At 44.0% G+C, this 15,780-nt stretch overlaps 1 protein-coding gene across 1 annotated transcript in view; it reads left to right on the plus strand.

The window, feature by feature from the left end:
• KCNN2 (potassium calcium-activated channel subfamily N member 2) overlaps positions 1-6,466 on the plus strand; it is a 181,973-nt gene extending 175,507 nt beyond the window's left edge. Inside the window, exon 8 of the mRNA XM_066601907.1 lies at positions 5,768-6,466. Within this exon, the coding sequence (XP_066458004.1) occupies positions 5,768-6,055 (288 nt within the window). The 3' untranslated portion in view covers positions 6,056-6,466. The remainder of the gene's footprint in view (positions 1-5,767) is intronic.
• The last annotated feature ends 9,314 nt before the right edge of the window (positions 6,467-15,780 follow it).

A 15,780-nucleotide genomic window follows, 5' to 3' on the forward strand; every position in this document is an offset into this window, starting at 1 on the left:
ACGAGAAAGGCATCCTAACATGAAGTCAGCCATGTGTGCCAGGGTACCTGTACGCAACACATGGCTGTCGTCACTAGGAAGATCACTTTCAGGATCCTCCTCCTCCTCCTCCTCCTCCTCAGGCCATACACGCTGAAAGGATGACAGGCAATCAGCCGGTGTACCGTCAGCAGCGGCCCAAGCTGTCTCTTCCCCCTCCTCCTCATCCTCCTCATGCTCCTCCTCCTCCTCCTGTACGCGCTGAGAAATAGACAGGAGGGTGCCCTGACTATCCAGCGGCATACTGTCTTCCCCCGCCCCCGTTTCCGAGCGCAAAGCAGCTGCCTTTATGGTTTGCAGGGAATTTCTCAAGATGCATAGCAGAGGAATGGTGACGCTAATGATTGTAGCATCGCCGCTCACCACCTGGGTAGACTCCTCAAAATTACCAAGGACATGGCAGATGTCTGCCAACCAGGCCCACTCTTCTGAAAGGAATTGAGGAGGCTGACTCCCACTGCGCCGCCCATGTTGGAGTTGGTATTCGACTATAGCTCTACGTTGTTCATAGAGCCTGGCCAACAAGTGGAGCGTAGAGTTCCACCGTGTGGGCACGTCGCACAGCAGTCGGTGCACTGGCAGCTTAAAGTGATGTTGCAGGGTGCGCAGGGTGGCAGCGTCCGTGTGGGACTTGCGAAAATGTGCGCAGAGCCGGCGCGCCTTTACGAGCAGGTCTGACAAGCGTGGGTAGTTTTTCAGAAAGCGCTGAACCACCAAATTAAAGACGTGGGCCAGGCATGGCACGTGCGTGAGGCTGCCGAGCTGCAGAGCCGCCACCAGGTTACGGCCGTTGTCACACACGACCATGCCCGGTTGGAGGCTCAGCGGCGCAAGCCAGCGGTCGGTCTGCTGTGTCAGACCCTGCAGCAGTTCGTGGGCCGTGTGCCTCTTATCGCCTAAGCTGAGTAGTTTCAGCACGGCCTGCTGACGCTTGCCCACCGCTGTGCTGCCACACCGCGCGACACCGACTGCTGGCGACATGCTGCTGCTTACACATCTTGATTGCGAGACAGAGGAGGAGGAGGAGGGTGCTTTAGTGGAGGAAGCATATACCTCCGCAGATACCACCACCGAGCTGGGGCCCGCAATTCTAGGGGTGGGTAGGACGTGAGCGGTCCCGGGCTCTGACTCTGTCCCAGCCTCCACTAAATTCACCCAATGTGCCGTCAGGGAGATGTAGTGGCCCTGCCCGCCTGTGCTTGTCCACGTGTCCGTAGTTAAGTGGACCGTGGCAGTAACCGCATTGGTGAGGGCGCGTACAATGTTGCGGGAGACGTGGTCGTGCAGGGCTGGGACGGCACATCGGGAAAAGTAGTGGCGACTGGGAACTGAGTAGCGCGGGGCCGCCGCCTCCATGATACTTTTGAAAGACTCCGTTTCCACAACCCTATACGGCAGCATCTCAAGGCTGATGAATTTTGCTATGCGGACGGTTAACGTTTGAGCGTGCGGGTGCGTGGCGGCGTACTTGCGCTTGCGCTCCAACAGTTGCGCAAGCGACGGCTGGACGGTGCGCTGAGCTACACTGCTGGATGGGGCCGAAGACAGCGGAGGTGAGGGTGTGGGTGCAGGCCAGGAGACGGTAGTGCCTGTGTCCTGAGAGGGGGGTTGCATCTCAGTGGCAGGTTGGGGCACAGGGGGAGAGGCAGGGGTGCAAACCGGAGGCGCTGAACGGCCTTCGTCCCACCTTGTGGGGTGCTTGGCCATCATATGTCTGCGCATGGTGGTGGTGGTGAGGCTGTTGGTGTTGGCTCCCCGGCTGAGCTTTGCGCGACAAAGGTTGCACACCACTGTTCGTCGGTCGTCAGGCGTCTCTGTGAAAAACTGCCAGACCTTAGAGCACCTCGGCCTCTGCAGGGTGGCATGGCGCGAGGGGGCCCTTTGGGAAACAGTTGGTGGATTATTCGGTCTGGCCCTGCCTCTACCCCTGGCCACCGCACTGCCTCTTGCAACCTGCCCTGCTGATGCCCTTGACTCCCCCTCTGAAGACCTGTCCCCCTGAGTAAGCGTTGCACACCAGGTGGGGTCAGTCACCTCATCGTCCTGCTGCTCTTCCTCCGAATCCTCTGTGCGCTGCTCCCTCGGACTTACTGCCCTTACTACTACCTCACTGCAAGACAACTGTGTCTGATCGTCATCGTCCTCCTCACCCACAGAAAGTTGTTGAGACAGTTGGCGGAAGTCCCCAGCCTCTTCCCCCGGACCCCGGGAACTTTCGAATGGTTGGGCATCAGTGACGATAAACTCCTCTGGTGGGAGAGGAACCGCTGCTGCCCAATCTAAGCAGGGGCCCGAGAACAGTTTCTGGGAGTGCTCCCGCTCCTGAGCAGGTGTTATTGTAGTGGAGTGAGGAGGCTGGGAGGAAGGAGGAGCAGCAGACAGAGGATTCGGATTGGCAGCAGTGGACGGCGCAGAACTGCGGGTAGACGATAGGTTGCTCGAAGCACTTTCTGCCATCCAGGACAGGACCTGCTCACACTGCTCATTTTCTAATAACCGTCTCCCGCGTGGACCCATTAATTGGGCGATGAATGTGGGGACGCCAGAAACGTGCCTCTCTCCTAATCGCGCAGCAGTCGGCTGCGACACACCTGGATCAGGAGCTTGGCCTGTGCCCACACCCTGACTTGGCCCTCCGCGTCCTCGGCCGCGTCCACATCCTCTAGGCCTACCCCTACCCCTCAGCATGCTGTATTACCAGTGATTTGATTTCACAGGCAGGAAATAAATTGGCGCAAGACTGCAGGCCAAATATAATTTTTTCCCTTTTTTGAAAACGAAAGGCCCCACTGCCTCTAGTGAATGAATAATCTAAGTTTAATAACTGTGCTGTTTTCCTGCTAATGTGTCACAGAACGTGAGGGTAGCAGAGTTATTAACTGTGGCAGAGCAGGTATTTTTTTTCCCAATTAAGGAAAGCAAATGGCGAAGCCAGGAGTAAAACGTAGCTGGGTGCGTATGATTTTTAAAGGTGTCACACGCAGCCGACACGTGTCCACCGCCCTTAGGACGGACAGAGGCCGGACAAATAGAATTATTTTCCGTTTTTTGGCACCAAAAGGCAGCACTGCGTATATTCTATGAACATGAGAAGTTTAATAACTGTGCTGTTTTCCTGCTAATGTGTCACAGAACGTGAGGGTAGCAGAGTTATTAACTGTGGCAGAGCAGGTATTTTTTTTCCCAATTAAGGAAAGCAAATGGCGAAGCCAGGAGTAAAACGTAGCTGGGTGCGTATGATTTTTAAAGGTGTCACACGCAGCCGACACGTGTCCACCGCCCTTAGGACGGACAGAGGCCGGACAAATAGAATTATTTTCCGTTTTTTGGCACCAAAAGGCAGCACTGCGTATATTCTATGAACATGAGAAGTTTAATAACTGTGCTGTGTCCCTGCTAATGTGTCACAGAACGTGAGGGTAGCAGAGTTATTAACTGTGGCAGAGCAGGTATTTTTTTTCCCAATTAAGGAAAGCAAATGGCGAAGCCAGGAGTAAAACGTAGCTGGGTGCGTATGATTTTTAAAGGTGTCACACGCAGCCGACACGTGTCCACCGCCCTTAGGACGGACAGAGGCCGGACAAATAGAATTATTTTCCGTTTTTTGGCACCAAAAGGCAGCACTGCGTATATTCTATGAACATGAGAAGTTTAATAACTGTGCTGTGTCCCTGCTAATGTGTCACAGAACGTGAGGGTAGCAGAGTTATTAACTGTGGCAGAGCAGGTATTTTTTTTCCCAATTAAGGAAAGCAAATGGCGAAGCCAGGAGTAAAACGTAGCTGGGTGCGTATGATTTTTAAAGGTGTCACACGCAGCCGACACGTGTCCACCGCCCTTAGGACGGACAGAGGCCGGACAAATAGAATTATTTTCCGTTTTTTGGCACCAAAAGGCAGCACTGCGTATATTCTATGAACATGAGAAGTTTAATAACTGTGCTGTGTCCCTGCTAATGTGTCACAGAACGTGAGGGTAGCAGAGTTATTAACTGTGGCAGAGCAGGTATTTTTTTTCCCAATTAAGGAAAGCAAATGGCGAAGCCAGGAGTAAAACGTAGCTGGGTGCGTATGATTTTTAAAGGTGTCACACGCAGCCGACACGTGTCCACCGCCCTTAGGACGGACAGAGGCCGGACAAATAGAATTATTTTCCGTTTTTTGGCACCAAAAGGCAGCACTGCGTATATTCTATGAACATGAGAAGTTTAATAACTGTGCTGTGTCCCTGCTAATGTGTCACAGAACGTGAGGGTAGCAGAGTTATTAACTGTGGCAGAGCAGGTATTTTTTTTCCCAATTAAGGAAAGCAAATGGCGAAGCCAGGAGTAAAACGTAGCTGGGTGCGTATGATTTTTAAAGGTGTCACACGCAGCCGACACGTGTCCACCGCCCTTAGGACGGACAGAGGCCGGACAAATAGAATTATTTTCACTTGTTTTACAAGCAAAAGGCAGCACTGCATATATTCAATGAATAATAACTGTGTTGTGGCCCTGCCTATACAATTCTTTCACTGCAGTATCAATGGAGGGTGCAATGCTCTGCAGAAGCGATTTTGAGAAGCAAAAAAAAATGCAGCACAGCTAACAGCAGCCTGGACAGTACTGCACACGGATAAATATGGCCCTAGAAAGGACCGTTGAGGTTCTTGAAGGCTACACTCACTCCTAACACTCTCCCTGCCTATGCAGCACTTCTGTCCCTAATGCCAGGTGCAACGGTCTGCAGAGGCGATTTTGAGGAAAAAAAAATTGCCACTGCTAACAGCAGCCAACACACAGCTATCAGTGGCCCTAATAAGGACCTTTGGGGGGTCTTGAAGCCTACACTAACTACCAATTCTTTCCCTACAGCAGCTCCGGTACAAACAGCACTGTCCCTCATCTAAATCACACGGCATCTGAGGCGAACCGCGGGAGGGGCCGACTTTTATGTTCGGGTGACACCTGATCTTCCCAGCCACTCACAGCAGGGGGGTGGTATAGGGCTTGAACGTCACAGGGGGAAGTTGTAATGCCTTCCCTGTCTTTCAATTGGCCAGAAAAGCGCGCTAACGTCTCAGGGAAGGAAGTGAAAATAACCAGAACACCGCATGGTGTTCGTTACGAATAACGAACATCCCGAACACCCTAATATTCGCACGAATATCAAGCTCGGAAGAACACGTTCGCTCATCTCTAATAAATATATATGTAATCAATACAGAGAACTGGTACAGGATTTATTCTTCTCAAGGACCGTACAAAAAAACAGGGGATATTCATTACATGGGAAAGAAAGCAGATTTAGATGTCTATATAGGAAATGGTTCTTTACATTTAAAGGACTCAAACTATGGAATGCCGTATACCCCAAGAAATAATCATGGCAGAGAGAATGACAACATTTAAAAAAAGACTAGATGCTTTTCTAATAACTAATGATATTGAGCGTTATAATTAATCTAAAAAAGTTGAACTTAATGGACCTCTGTCTTTTTTTCAATCTATGTAAATCTGGGTAATTCCAAATGGTTCATCTACTTTTTCTTGCAACTGTATCTAGCTAGCTATTATAATCAAACTTGTAATACCGATACTATATTAAAGAGCTGACAAAGGCTTATTTGTATTCTATTGCTATTCTTCTAAACATTACTAAGTGTTAAAATTCCTCTGTGTATGTCATCAGAAATTGTGTACAATGACATAAAACTTTTTCTGTCAATTTTCTCTATTTCCTCCTAGACCCAAAATATCATGTATGACATGATCTCCGATTTGAATGAAAGAAGTGAAGACTTTGAGAAGAGGATTGTTGTCTTAGAGACAAAGCTAGAGACATTAATTGGTAGCATTCAAGCTCTCCCTGGACTGATTAGTCAGGCAATCAGCCAACAGCAAAGGGACTTGGTTGAAACTCAGCTGCAGAGTTATGACAAGCATGTTGCATACAGCATGGAACGATCGCGGTCTGTGTCAAGAAGGCGACGGTCTTCATCCACAGCACCTCCAACTTCATCAGAAAGTAGTTAGAAGGGAATATGTAAACCAAAAAGACTTTTTGCCATCATATGGTCAATATTTTAGCTTTTATTGTAAAGCCCTATGGTTCTAATCAGTGTTATCTGGGTTCTGATGTCAGAATCTTAGAAACCTGAACATAATATTTAGGCCAAATAGAGTGAGAACTCTTTTATTTCTTTCAGATGCACAGTGAATGCACCTATCATTGCTATATAGATTGTTTCTCTGTTTCACTAACTTTTTAACCATGCACTTCAAACAAACTTTATTACTATATAGTATAATAAAATATTAATTTCTGAACATAATTGTATGGTCACTTCTGTTCATACAATGGGTTCTGCTTATATTAGGCAAGTTTATTGAAATAACCAAGTGATATGTACCAATGTGATTTTTATAAAATTATTTATTTATTAATTTAAAAAAGAAGTAGGATGATAGCCACAAAGGCTTAGTTATTTTTTTTAACCATATAATAATATAAAATATAAAATGCATAAATACATTATATTACCTTTTAGACCTTGCCTTAAGATATATAGCATAGTTATTGGTTGTAGATTTATCCAGGCTTGAATAAAAGTTTGTTTTTCAACTGTTTCATTTACTTTTTATTTTTTTTAATAAAATTGATATATATGATGCTGATCATTGTCTTTTCATCCTAGGTTTGTATTGTTTTGTGTCTCATGTTATTTTTACTGTTGATTTTAATGTCAATTCAATCAAAAACTCAAGAAATGTTGTTTGATAGCAGCCATACCTCTCTACTCTTCGCCTACCTCTTCCTGACATCAGATGTGGGAATGGTCTATTAGTGTTTGGCCAGCCAAAGATTCTTTGAAGCTAAGAAGTAACTTTTTTATATGTTACTTTAAATATAACCACAATTTTCCAATTTCCACTGCAAAAACCATTTTCTAGAAGATATCCCTTTAACTTATAACCAGTGTCTTAGGCTAGGTTCACATCTGTGTTATGAATTTCATTTTTTTCCTTCTGTGATAGGAGCAAGAAAATGAAATTCAAGCCAAAGAAAAAGGTTTGCCACTGTGTTAGCCAGTTGCAACAAGTCTTATTGCTCTTAATAGTGGTCATCGGGTCTCTAAACTAAGATCCATTTAGAGACAATAAGCAGCGTTTCTCCCCCGCAAAACGCAGACAGAGCAACACTGATTACACTCGGTATCTGGACTCATCATAGTGATTGAACTGAGGAGTCCAATTGTCAGCCGTAATCAGTGTTTCTCTGCCTGCGTGTTGCATGCGTATAATAGCAACCTTAAACTTTTCCATTGCTTATCTGTGAACTTCCTAAGGATTTACTTTACAAGCTCATTATGTTTTTTTCTCATTAAACCACTGTCCTTTTGTGCGTGTATATACTTAGATATACCATGCCTGATGGAAAAACCAAATAGCCTGAATAGCTTGCAGTTTAGCATCATTTCTTTTCATCCAGTTAGTCATTAATAGGTATCTTAACTGCAAGACAATTACTTTGTTTCTCTTAAGGACCTTCACAAAGCCCCATTAAGGCAAGAATGTTTGCTCCAACTCTCGTTCGATGGCTGATCATGTCATTAATGCTGCAGAAAAATTATATATTTTCATCGGCAGCACATTTCTCCATGTGAATCAGAGATGTGCTGCAAACAAAAATGCTGTTTTGGAGATGAGCAATTGTCTTAATGATCGCTTGTCTGCAATATCACAATTATCTGCCTCTGCAAAGGCTATTTAAACGGGTTTCAATCACTTCGATCAACGCTTGTTTAAACAGCTGCTATTGGCCCATGTAAAATGGTCTTTTTTGAGCACAATAAGGCTTTTTTCCCACGAGTGTATAAAGGCCGGCATTTTCACGTCCGGCTGATATACGCTACCATCGGCGGTGTAGACGCCTGTGAACGGGAGCACTAATCTACTATTTGTGTGCCTGTTCACACAGCATGGGCCTCAGCGCACCTTAGCCGAGGTCACCATGCCGTCGCCCCTTTCCCCTCCCTCCCCCTCTCAGGCTCACCTCTGCTCTCCTCCCTGCTTGTTCTTTGCAATGGGAGGGGGCAGGGTAGGGGTGGAGCTAAGTGCCACCCCGTCATGACTCCTCCCATTGCTGGCTTAGCCTGGCTCTGCCCTTCCCATCCTGTCCCCCATCCACAGCCAGCAATGGAAGGAGGCGGGACGGGGCAGCGCTTAGCTCGACCCCTGTCCCGCCCCCTACCATTGCAAAGAACGAGCAGGAAGGAGAGCAGCCACGCTGCTAAACTCCCTCCCACCTCCGGCCTCTGTCATGGAGCCCATGCAGTGGCCGACATATTCCAGCCCAAAAGATAGTTCCAGGTCTATCTTTTGGGCCTGACGTAAAAACACCCAGCACTATATTGGCCCAGATGGGCACTTTTACATCTCAGGAATATGGCCATGTGATCTGATGCATTGGAATCTAATGCATCAGATCACAGCGTATATCGGCCGGCCGTGAAAATGGCTGGCTGTTATACGCTCGTGGGAAAGAGGCCTCAGTCAGAATTCAAGTTGTGATGGACCCTTCACATGATTGATAATGTTACCTGCTAGACCCCATTGATGTACAATGGTTCCATCAAGGTGTCAGTCATTTTATAAGAAAAAAAATATTTCAATCTCCGATGGCAACTCCTAATGGAATGTCCGATGCAGTTGTGAACTTAGCCTTAGATGAGGAATGGTACAGAGTGCCTGCTGCCACTGTTTTTATTCTTCTCTGTCATTAATTCATTGCCGTTCCAACTCTTTGCTGAATAGATACATGAACCTCAAGATTCACTGCCCAACAATCAGTCTTTTCAATAGACTTGACTGCCAACCAGCAAAGGGTGGAGATGGCTTGTTAGGACTTTACTGTATCTTGTCGCTGGTCACTTACTATAAATCAATTTGATCAGAATCCAATCTGTCATAAAACTGATTTGTCATATATATTATAGCTCTGGTAATAAATGAAGTCATGACTATACTGAAGTCTATCTGAAGTTGTAGTAAGCCAACTCATTATTCACACATTACTATTCAACTTTGCATTCACTGCCTGTGAAATGCCTGTCAGTAGATGTCAACATGCTTTTCCCCGAGCTCTTCTTTATCCAGCCTGTTTTCGAAGAAATACAGTTCTAGATCAAAACAAACATGCCTGTCGCAGCAGACTTGGACTTTTCTATTGTTTATCTGTGAACTTGTGTATAAGTACACACTGTTTTTTATGTACACCCAATTTTTACATAAAACTTCTCTTAATTAATGCCCATATATTCAGAAAACAAAAGACATATAGTTGACTAGGTTACTTGTTAGCTTTATAAAAAAACATTCTCTTCTTAGAAAATATAATTTGCCATTGATTAAGGGAAATGTGTAAAGCGATGTACAAATGCAAACATTCCCTGTGGTATAAGCATCAGAATATTTAGAAATACTATTTTAGGGATAAGTAGTATGCCAGGCAACTTTATGACTACTGTGAACTCTGGAATAATTCCAACCCTAATAATCAACCATTATGATTTTCCACATTTTTCAAGAGAGGCCTGGGTGTCTTTCTTGAGTGATACAATATTATATGTTAGAATCATTAATAACTTCAAAGGGGTTGTTGATTCAAGGATTATTCTCATTGCCAGATTGCAGGCAGGAATTTATTTTCCCCCTTATATAGGGAAAATTGGCTTCTACCTCAATGGGTTATTTTTGCCTTCCTCTGGATCAACATTTAAGGGGTAATAGGCTGAACTGGATGGACATATGCCTTTTTTTTACTTTACATGAAATATTCTATAAATTTAATGTAGAATCTAAATAAACATTGAATTACATACAATACCGGTCGAAAGTTTTAGAACACCTTAATGTTTCCACTTTTTATTAATATTTACACAGTTTAATGTCTCAGATGTACTTTGAGATGAAAGGTTAGAACAAGCAAGTTAAGATGAATAAAAATAATGGATTAACTTTCACAAATTAAATCTAGATTTTTTGTACTTCAAAGTAACCACCTCCAACTGATATAACAGCTTTACACAATCGAGGCATCCTTTCTACAATTGCATTCAGATATTGTTCAGAAATTTATTCCAATCATTGTTGCAGATGTTTCCACAACTTTGCTGCACTTGCAGGTTACTTCACTTTCACCCTTTTGTGCAGTTCATCCCAAACAAGCTCACTTGGCCTGGATACTCTGCAGGTCATTCCATGCTTTGAAGCCTACCGTCTTCCTCTTGGCTTCATAAGTACTTCTGACAAGACCTAGAAGTAAGTTTGGATCATTGTCTTGCTGTAATGTGAACCCCTGACCAATTAGGCACACAACAGAGGGTATTGCATGACGTATCAAAATGCTGTGGTAGCCCTTTTTGTACAGTGTGCCAGTCAGTTGCAAGTTGGCAACTCTGGATCCAGCAAAAGAACCCCAGACCAGCACACTTCCTCCTCAGTGTTTGACAATTGGCGTTACACACTCAGGAACCATCCTTTCATCTACTTAACTGCAAACGAAAACCCTGTGCGATGTACCAAAGATTTCAGATTTTGATTAATCAATCCATAAGACCTTCTTCCACTCTTCAGTAGTCCACTGGAGGTGCTGCTTGGTCCAGGCAGGTCTTTTTTTTCATTTTGTAATCTTAGCAGAGGCTTTTACTAATACTCTACCTATCAGACCTACAGATAGAAGTCTTCTCTTCACAGCTGAGATGGAAACGTGCTTATTTTTTGTTGCATTAAGCTGTGTTGAAGATTTTGTGCTGTGAGGTGCCGATCATGCAAACTGTTCTCTCTCCAGAACTAGTCATCTGATTTGTTTAGTTGCCTTTGGTCTGTTAGACCTCTTCCTGTCAGTGTTTCCTCCAGTTTGCAAGTGCTTTTTGATGGTGTAGGAAACAACTGATTGCCACCTTGGCTTTCTTGGCAGTTTCTCTTCAGGATAGACCTACACTGCTAAGGGTTATAATTGTCTCTCTGTCTTCTTTAGTTAATTGCCTTTTTCTTTCCATTGTGATAGCAATGTGCTCTGTCCTGAAGAGCAAAACTGTCCAAATCTCTCCCTAGAGGGTTTTGTAATGCAGTCTGTTCCAACACTGGTTACATAGAATCAGAGGGTTTGAAACTAATTACAAAAGTTGAAACACCTGTAGGAATAGTTTGCATCCAATTTCAAATCATAATTTGCTTTCTGTGCTGCAGAGCAAATGTCCCTAATGTGTTCCCTGAAAAAAGCCTTTGGTTAAAACCCTAAATTCAGACTATTGTTGCTTTTCAGGTTAAAATTTCAAAATACTTTTATGTTTTTAATGTACTTTTGAACCATTTCACATTATTTGCTGGACTTCAACTGTGTTAATTTAAAAAATACGAGTAGTCTATATCCTATACATTTTCCAGTCTAGAATTTGGAAATTTGCTGCACTATGAATATAAATACATGTACATATGCATGCACAACCATACTTTATACTTCATACTCCTGCATTACTTATAGTCCTACAGTATATTTGCAGATTTATCAGCATGCACAGACCATTAATTTAGACTATGCACTGCGTGAAGTGGAGAAGAAATGTGCACAGGATGCCACAGCAGATAACTCACTCTTTAAATACCTCTAAAAGTGTAATATAAAGCTTCTGGGCCCAAATTCAAAATCTGTAACAGGACCCCTGAACTATACTGCTTCATTTATAGTACTGGCATTGTCAACTGCCTCCCCTGCACCCACTATAATTACATCCCTACATGCTACCTAATCACAAACATTTACTGTTTATTGTTCCTACAGAATTTCTAATCCAAATTGAACACATGAGAAGAGTGCCAAAACTAAGTTTATTAGATAAATGCTGTACCAGAACCAAGCACAGTATATAAATACAGTACTAAACCAAGCACAGTACATAAATACAGTAACAATAAGCAAAATATAAAAATAAAGCATCAGAATGAACATCAGGCAGTACATAAATGCAGCAACAAGACTAAAGGTATTGCAGTACCACATATTGCTATTACTAAATCATGGCAGTGTTACATGCTGTGCTCCCTGAACATAACAATGCTGCGGTCTGTAACCCATGAATATTATAGCACCACACATTATACCCACCAGAATACAATAGCGCCACACAATAATCCAAGAATATAACAGTGCCAGTGCTATGGTGTAGTGTTCCACAAACCACTGGCATGCATAGTTTGCCTCAAAAATAGTAGTGCTACATATACATTGAACAATCACTGCATTAGAAACAGCTAGTGTGGGACATCTTGTTCTCAGTAATGCGGTACTACTGAGTGACTTAGATCATGGGCAGATTGTTGGTGTCCAGAGGAGTGTTGCCAGTATTTCTGAAACAGTCGAACTTGTTGGTTGTTTCCAAACCACGATATCAAAAACTGGTTGAACCATGGACAGACATCCAATAGAAAATCACAGAGATTCAGGCCACGTGTGCTTGATACTGGTGATACACTGGTGAGCATCAGGTGGCACAACTGGTAACTCAGCTATGACGTGCCACAGTGGACCAACGGACCTAGCAGTACAACAGCCTGGAAATTAGACAAATTTCAACAATGACCATGAAGCAGAATCACGTTTATTGGGGTTTAATAGCCAAAGACCGACAAGGGGTCCACTGATAATTACTAATAGTGCCTCGCATGGGCCCTGGAAAGATGTCAATAGACTTTTAGACATATAGCAGACGTCCTCTAAAGTGACAAGTACCATTTCCTATTGAATGATTTGGATGGCATAGTCTATATCTGGCATAAACAGCATGAAGCCATATCCCATGGGTGTACCGTTGGGGTTCAACAGTCCAGTGGTGGTGATGTCATAGTCTGGGAAGTATTTTCCTGGCACTGTCTAGGACTGTTGGTCATCATTCCACAATCCTTGGATGGTGAACACTACAGGGACCTGTTAAATGAGCATCTGCACTCATATCTTCATACTCTGTGTCATTGAGGTAGGACTACTGGGGTGTGGTTGAAGGAACATGACAATGGATTCTCCACACTGCCTTGGACCCCAAACTTACCAGACTTTAATCCCACCGCACATATTTGGGGTATGCTGGAAAGGGCTGCTCCTACTACATCTGCTCCTAGTTATCCGGGCATGGGGCGAGTTAGGTATGGCGTATATTTGCCACTTTGTGGAATCTGTTCCCTGACAACTGAAAGCCGTGATGACCCAAAAAGGTGGCTCAACCGTTTATTGAGTAGGTATTCCTAATGCAGTGTAGTGCCTCCATAAATCAGTTCCACTGCTAGTATTCCCTACAAAGTAACATGGTACACACAGTACCCTATAAATTAGTGCTGCACACAGTATCCCGTAAAACAATCATAGCACCATACAGTGCCTTTATAAAACAATCATAGCTCACCACACAATGTCCCCAAATAATGAAAGTGCCACACAGGACCTATAAAAAAAATCAAATTGTGCCATCCTAAGTTATAAAAAAAAACTTCTGTCCTTATCATCCCACAATGCAGCCAGGACTGTCCTGTCTTCCAGCTAGGTCTAGCTCCTGTGGAATGGCACATGCACCATGGAAGAAGGAGCCAAACAGCAGGGCAGGAAGCCTAGATTTCCAAAGCTTGTTTCAATATCTGTTCAAGCATTTCTTCCCCAATTGTATTGGTGCGTTAAGGATATAGATACTATTGAAGAAGGGAGGAGAGCAACTGAGTCAACATTTCTGGTCTCTGGGAACTGGCTGCTATTTTAACAACCAGTTCCAGAGAACCATGGAGAATTGACCCGATCATATCCAGTATGGATTCCTCAAACAAAATGTATAAACCCAGACTAAGGCTGCCTTTGTACAGGCAGTAAATGCTGCAGAATTTCCACTAGCAGAATTCTGTGGAAATTCCATAGCATATACAATACACATCAGATGGATCTAAAAAATTTCCTTTACACGTCGCAGAAATTTTCTTTGATGAGTCTGCAGGGTTTTTAAAAATGTCTATTCAGGGCTTAGTCAGACGGGTGTTTTTTGCCGCGATTTGCGGATCGCATGACGGATGCGCATGCGCAAATCGCGGCAAAAAACGCCCGTCTGACTAAGCCCTCATGCTGCGGAATGTCGCTGCAGAATTTAAACCTTGAAACTAAAGGGTTTTATTCTGTAGTTGTTCCACAAGTAAAAACACTGTCAAATCTGCACCATTTGGGTGTGGATTTGGCCACTATAGATTTCCTGTGGAATTGCTGCAGGTACTCCACTGCTGAATGCCTGCCCATGTGAAGGTTCCCTAAAGGTCCCAACAACAAAAACCAGATCATCTCAGAATGATTCACGTGCCTGAACTCCTAGAGCCTATGCATAAAGATAAAAGTGAGAAGTGAAGGCCTAAACTCAGTAGGGGAAAAGTACTAAGCCCCGTATTTTCAAGACTAGGCTTGGTATAATCCCCCAGTCAGCCACAACAGCAACTTCAGAATCTATCAATGGTGTTCTATGCTGTACGTATTACTTCTTCAAAAAATACAGACATAATACGCAGATAAAATTCACCCGTGTAAATGAGCCCTTAGAAATGTCAACATTTCTGAATTTGCTATTTGTTAAGCCTGGTTTAGACACAACGATTATCGCTCAAAACATGTCTTTTGAGCGATAATTGTTGTGTGCCTTTACAGTGCAAGGTGATCACTCAAACGATGAGCGACTTAACAAAAACTACACGATGTCAGTGCAGTTACACACAACGATTATCGCTCAAAAGACGGCTTTTGAGCGAATTTTGTGTGATAATCGTTTTGTCTAAATGGGCCTTTAGAAAAAAGTAGTCTTTGACTAAGGGCCATTAATAGTTGAGTTCCATCCAGCCCAACCATATTCAAAAAACATGGTTTGACTAAGGGCCATTAATAATTTAGTTCCATCCAGCCCAACCATATTCAAAAAACATGGTTTGAGATTGAGAGTTACTAAAAGTTAGGAATAGAGATGAGCGAGTGTACTCGCTAAGGCGAACTACTGGAGCAAGTATTGCCTTATGCGAGTACCTGCCCGCTCGTCTCTAAAGATTCGGGTGCCGGCGGGGGGGAGCGGGGAGAAACGGGGGGGGGGGGGAGAGATCTCTCTCTCACTCTCCCCCCCCCCCCCCCCGCCCCTCCCTGCTCACTCCCGCAACTCACCGCTCTCCCCCGCCGGCACCCGAATCTCTAGAGACGAGCGGGCAGGTACTCGCATAAGGCACTACTCGCTCGAGTAGTTTGCCTTAGCGAGTACGCTCGCTCATCTCTAGTTAGGAATAAAATTTCAAGAGTCGTTTGCTCTAAAATACAGTCAGTTTACACAAGTAGATAATTTGTTTACATTTTTTCATCATTCACTCAATCATTGATCTTTCTGGGGACTGTACCAGTCAATGGGAATGACTGAACAATCACTTTTTACACATCATGACTTGCGACTGAACAATGATTTTTCTGTCTGCGTAGAAAGAAAGACGAATGATAGGTGAACAAATTCTTGTTCATCACTCAATCACTATATTTGCACTGAATGATTATTGTTCCAATCTGCATGATTTGAAACGATTTTTTGAATAATAACCGTTCCATGGAAAAGGGCTCCAAGTCTCATCTGTGCTGCTTTTTCACATTATTCTTATATATTGCTTATGTGGGGATCACACAAACTAATGTCTGTCTGTGGCTGCTGAAG

The sequence above is a fragment of the Eleutherodactylus coqui genome, chromosome 5, assembly GCF_035609145.1.
Source record: "Eleutherodactylus coqui strain aEleCoq1 chromosome 5, aEleCoq1.hap1, whole genome shotgun sequence".
Classification (NCBI taxonomy): Eukaryota; Metazoa; Chordata; class Amphibia; order Anura; family Eleutherodactylidae; genus Eleutherodactylus; species Eleutherodactylus coqui.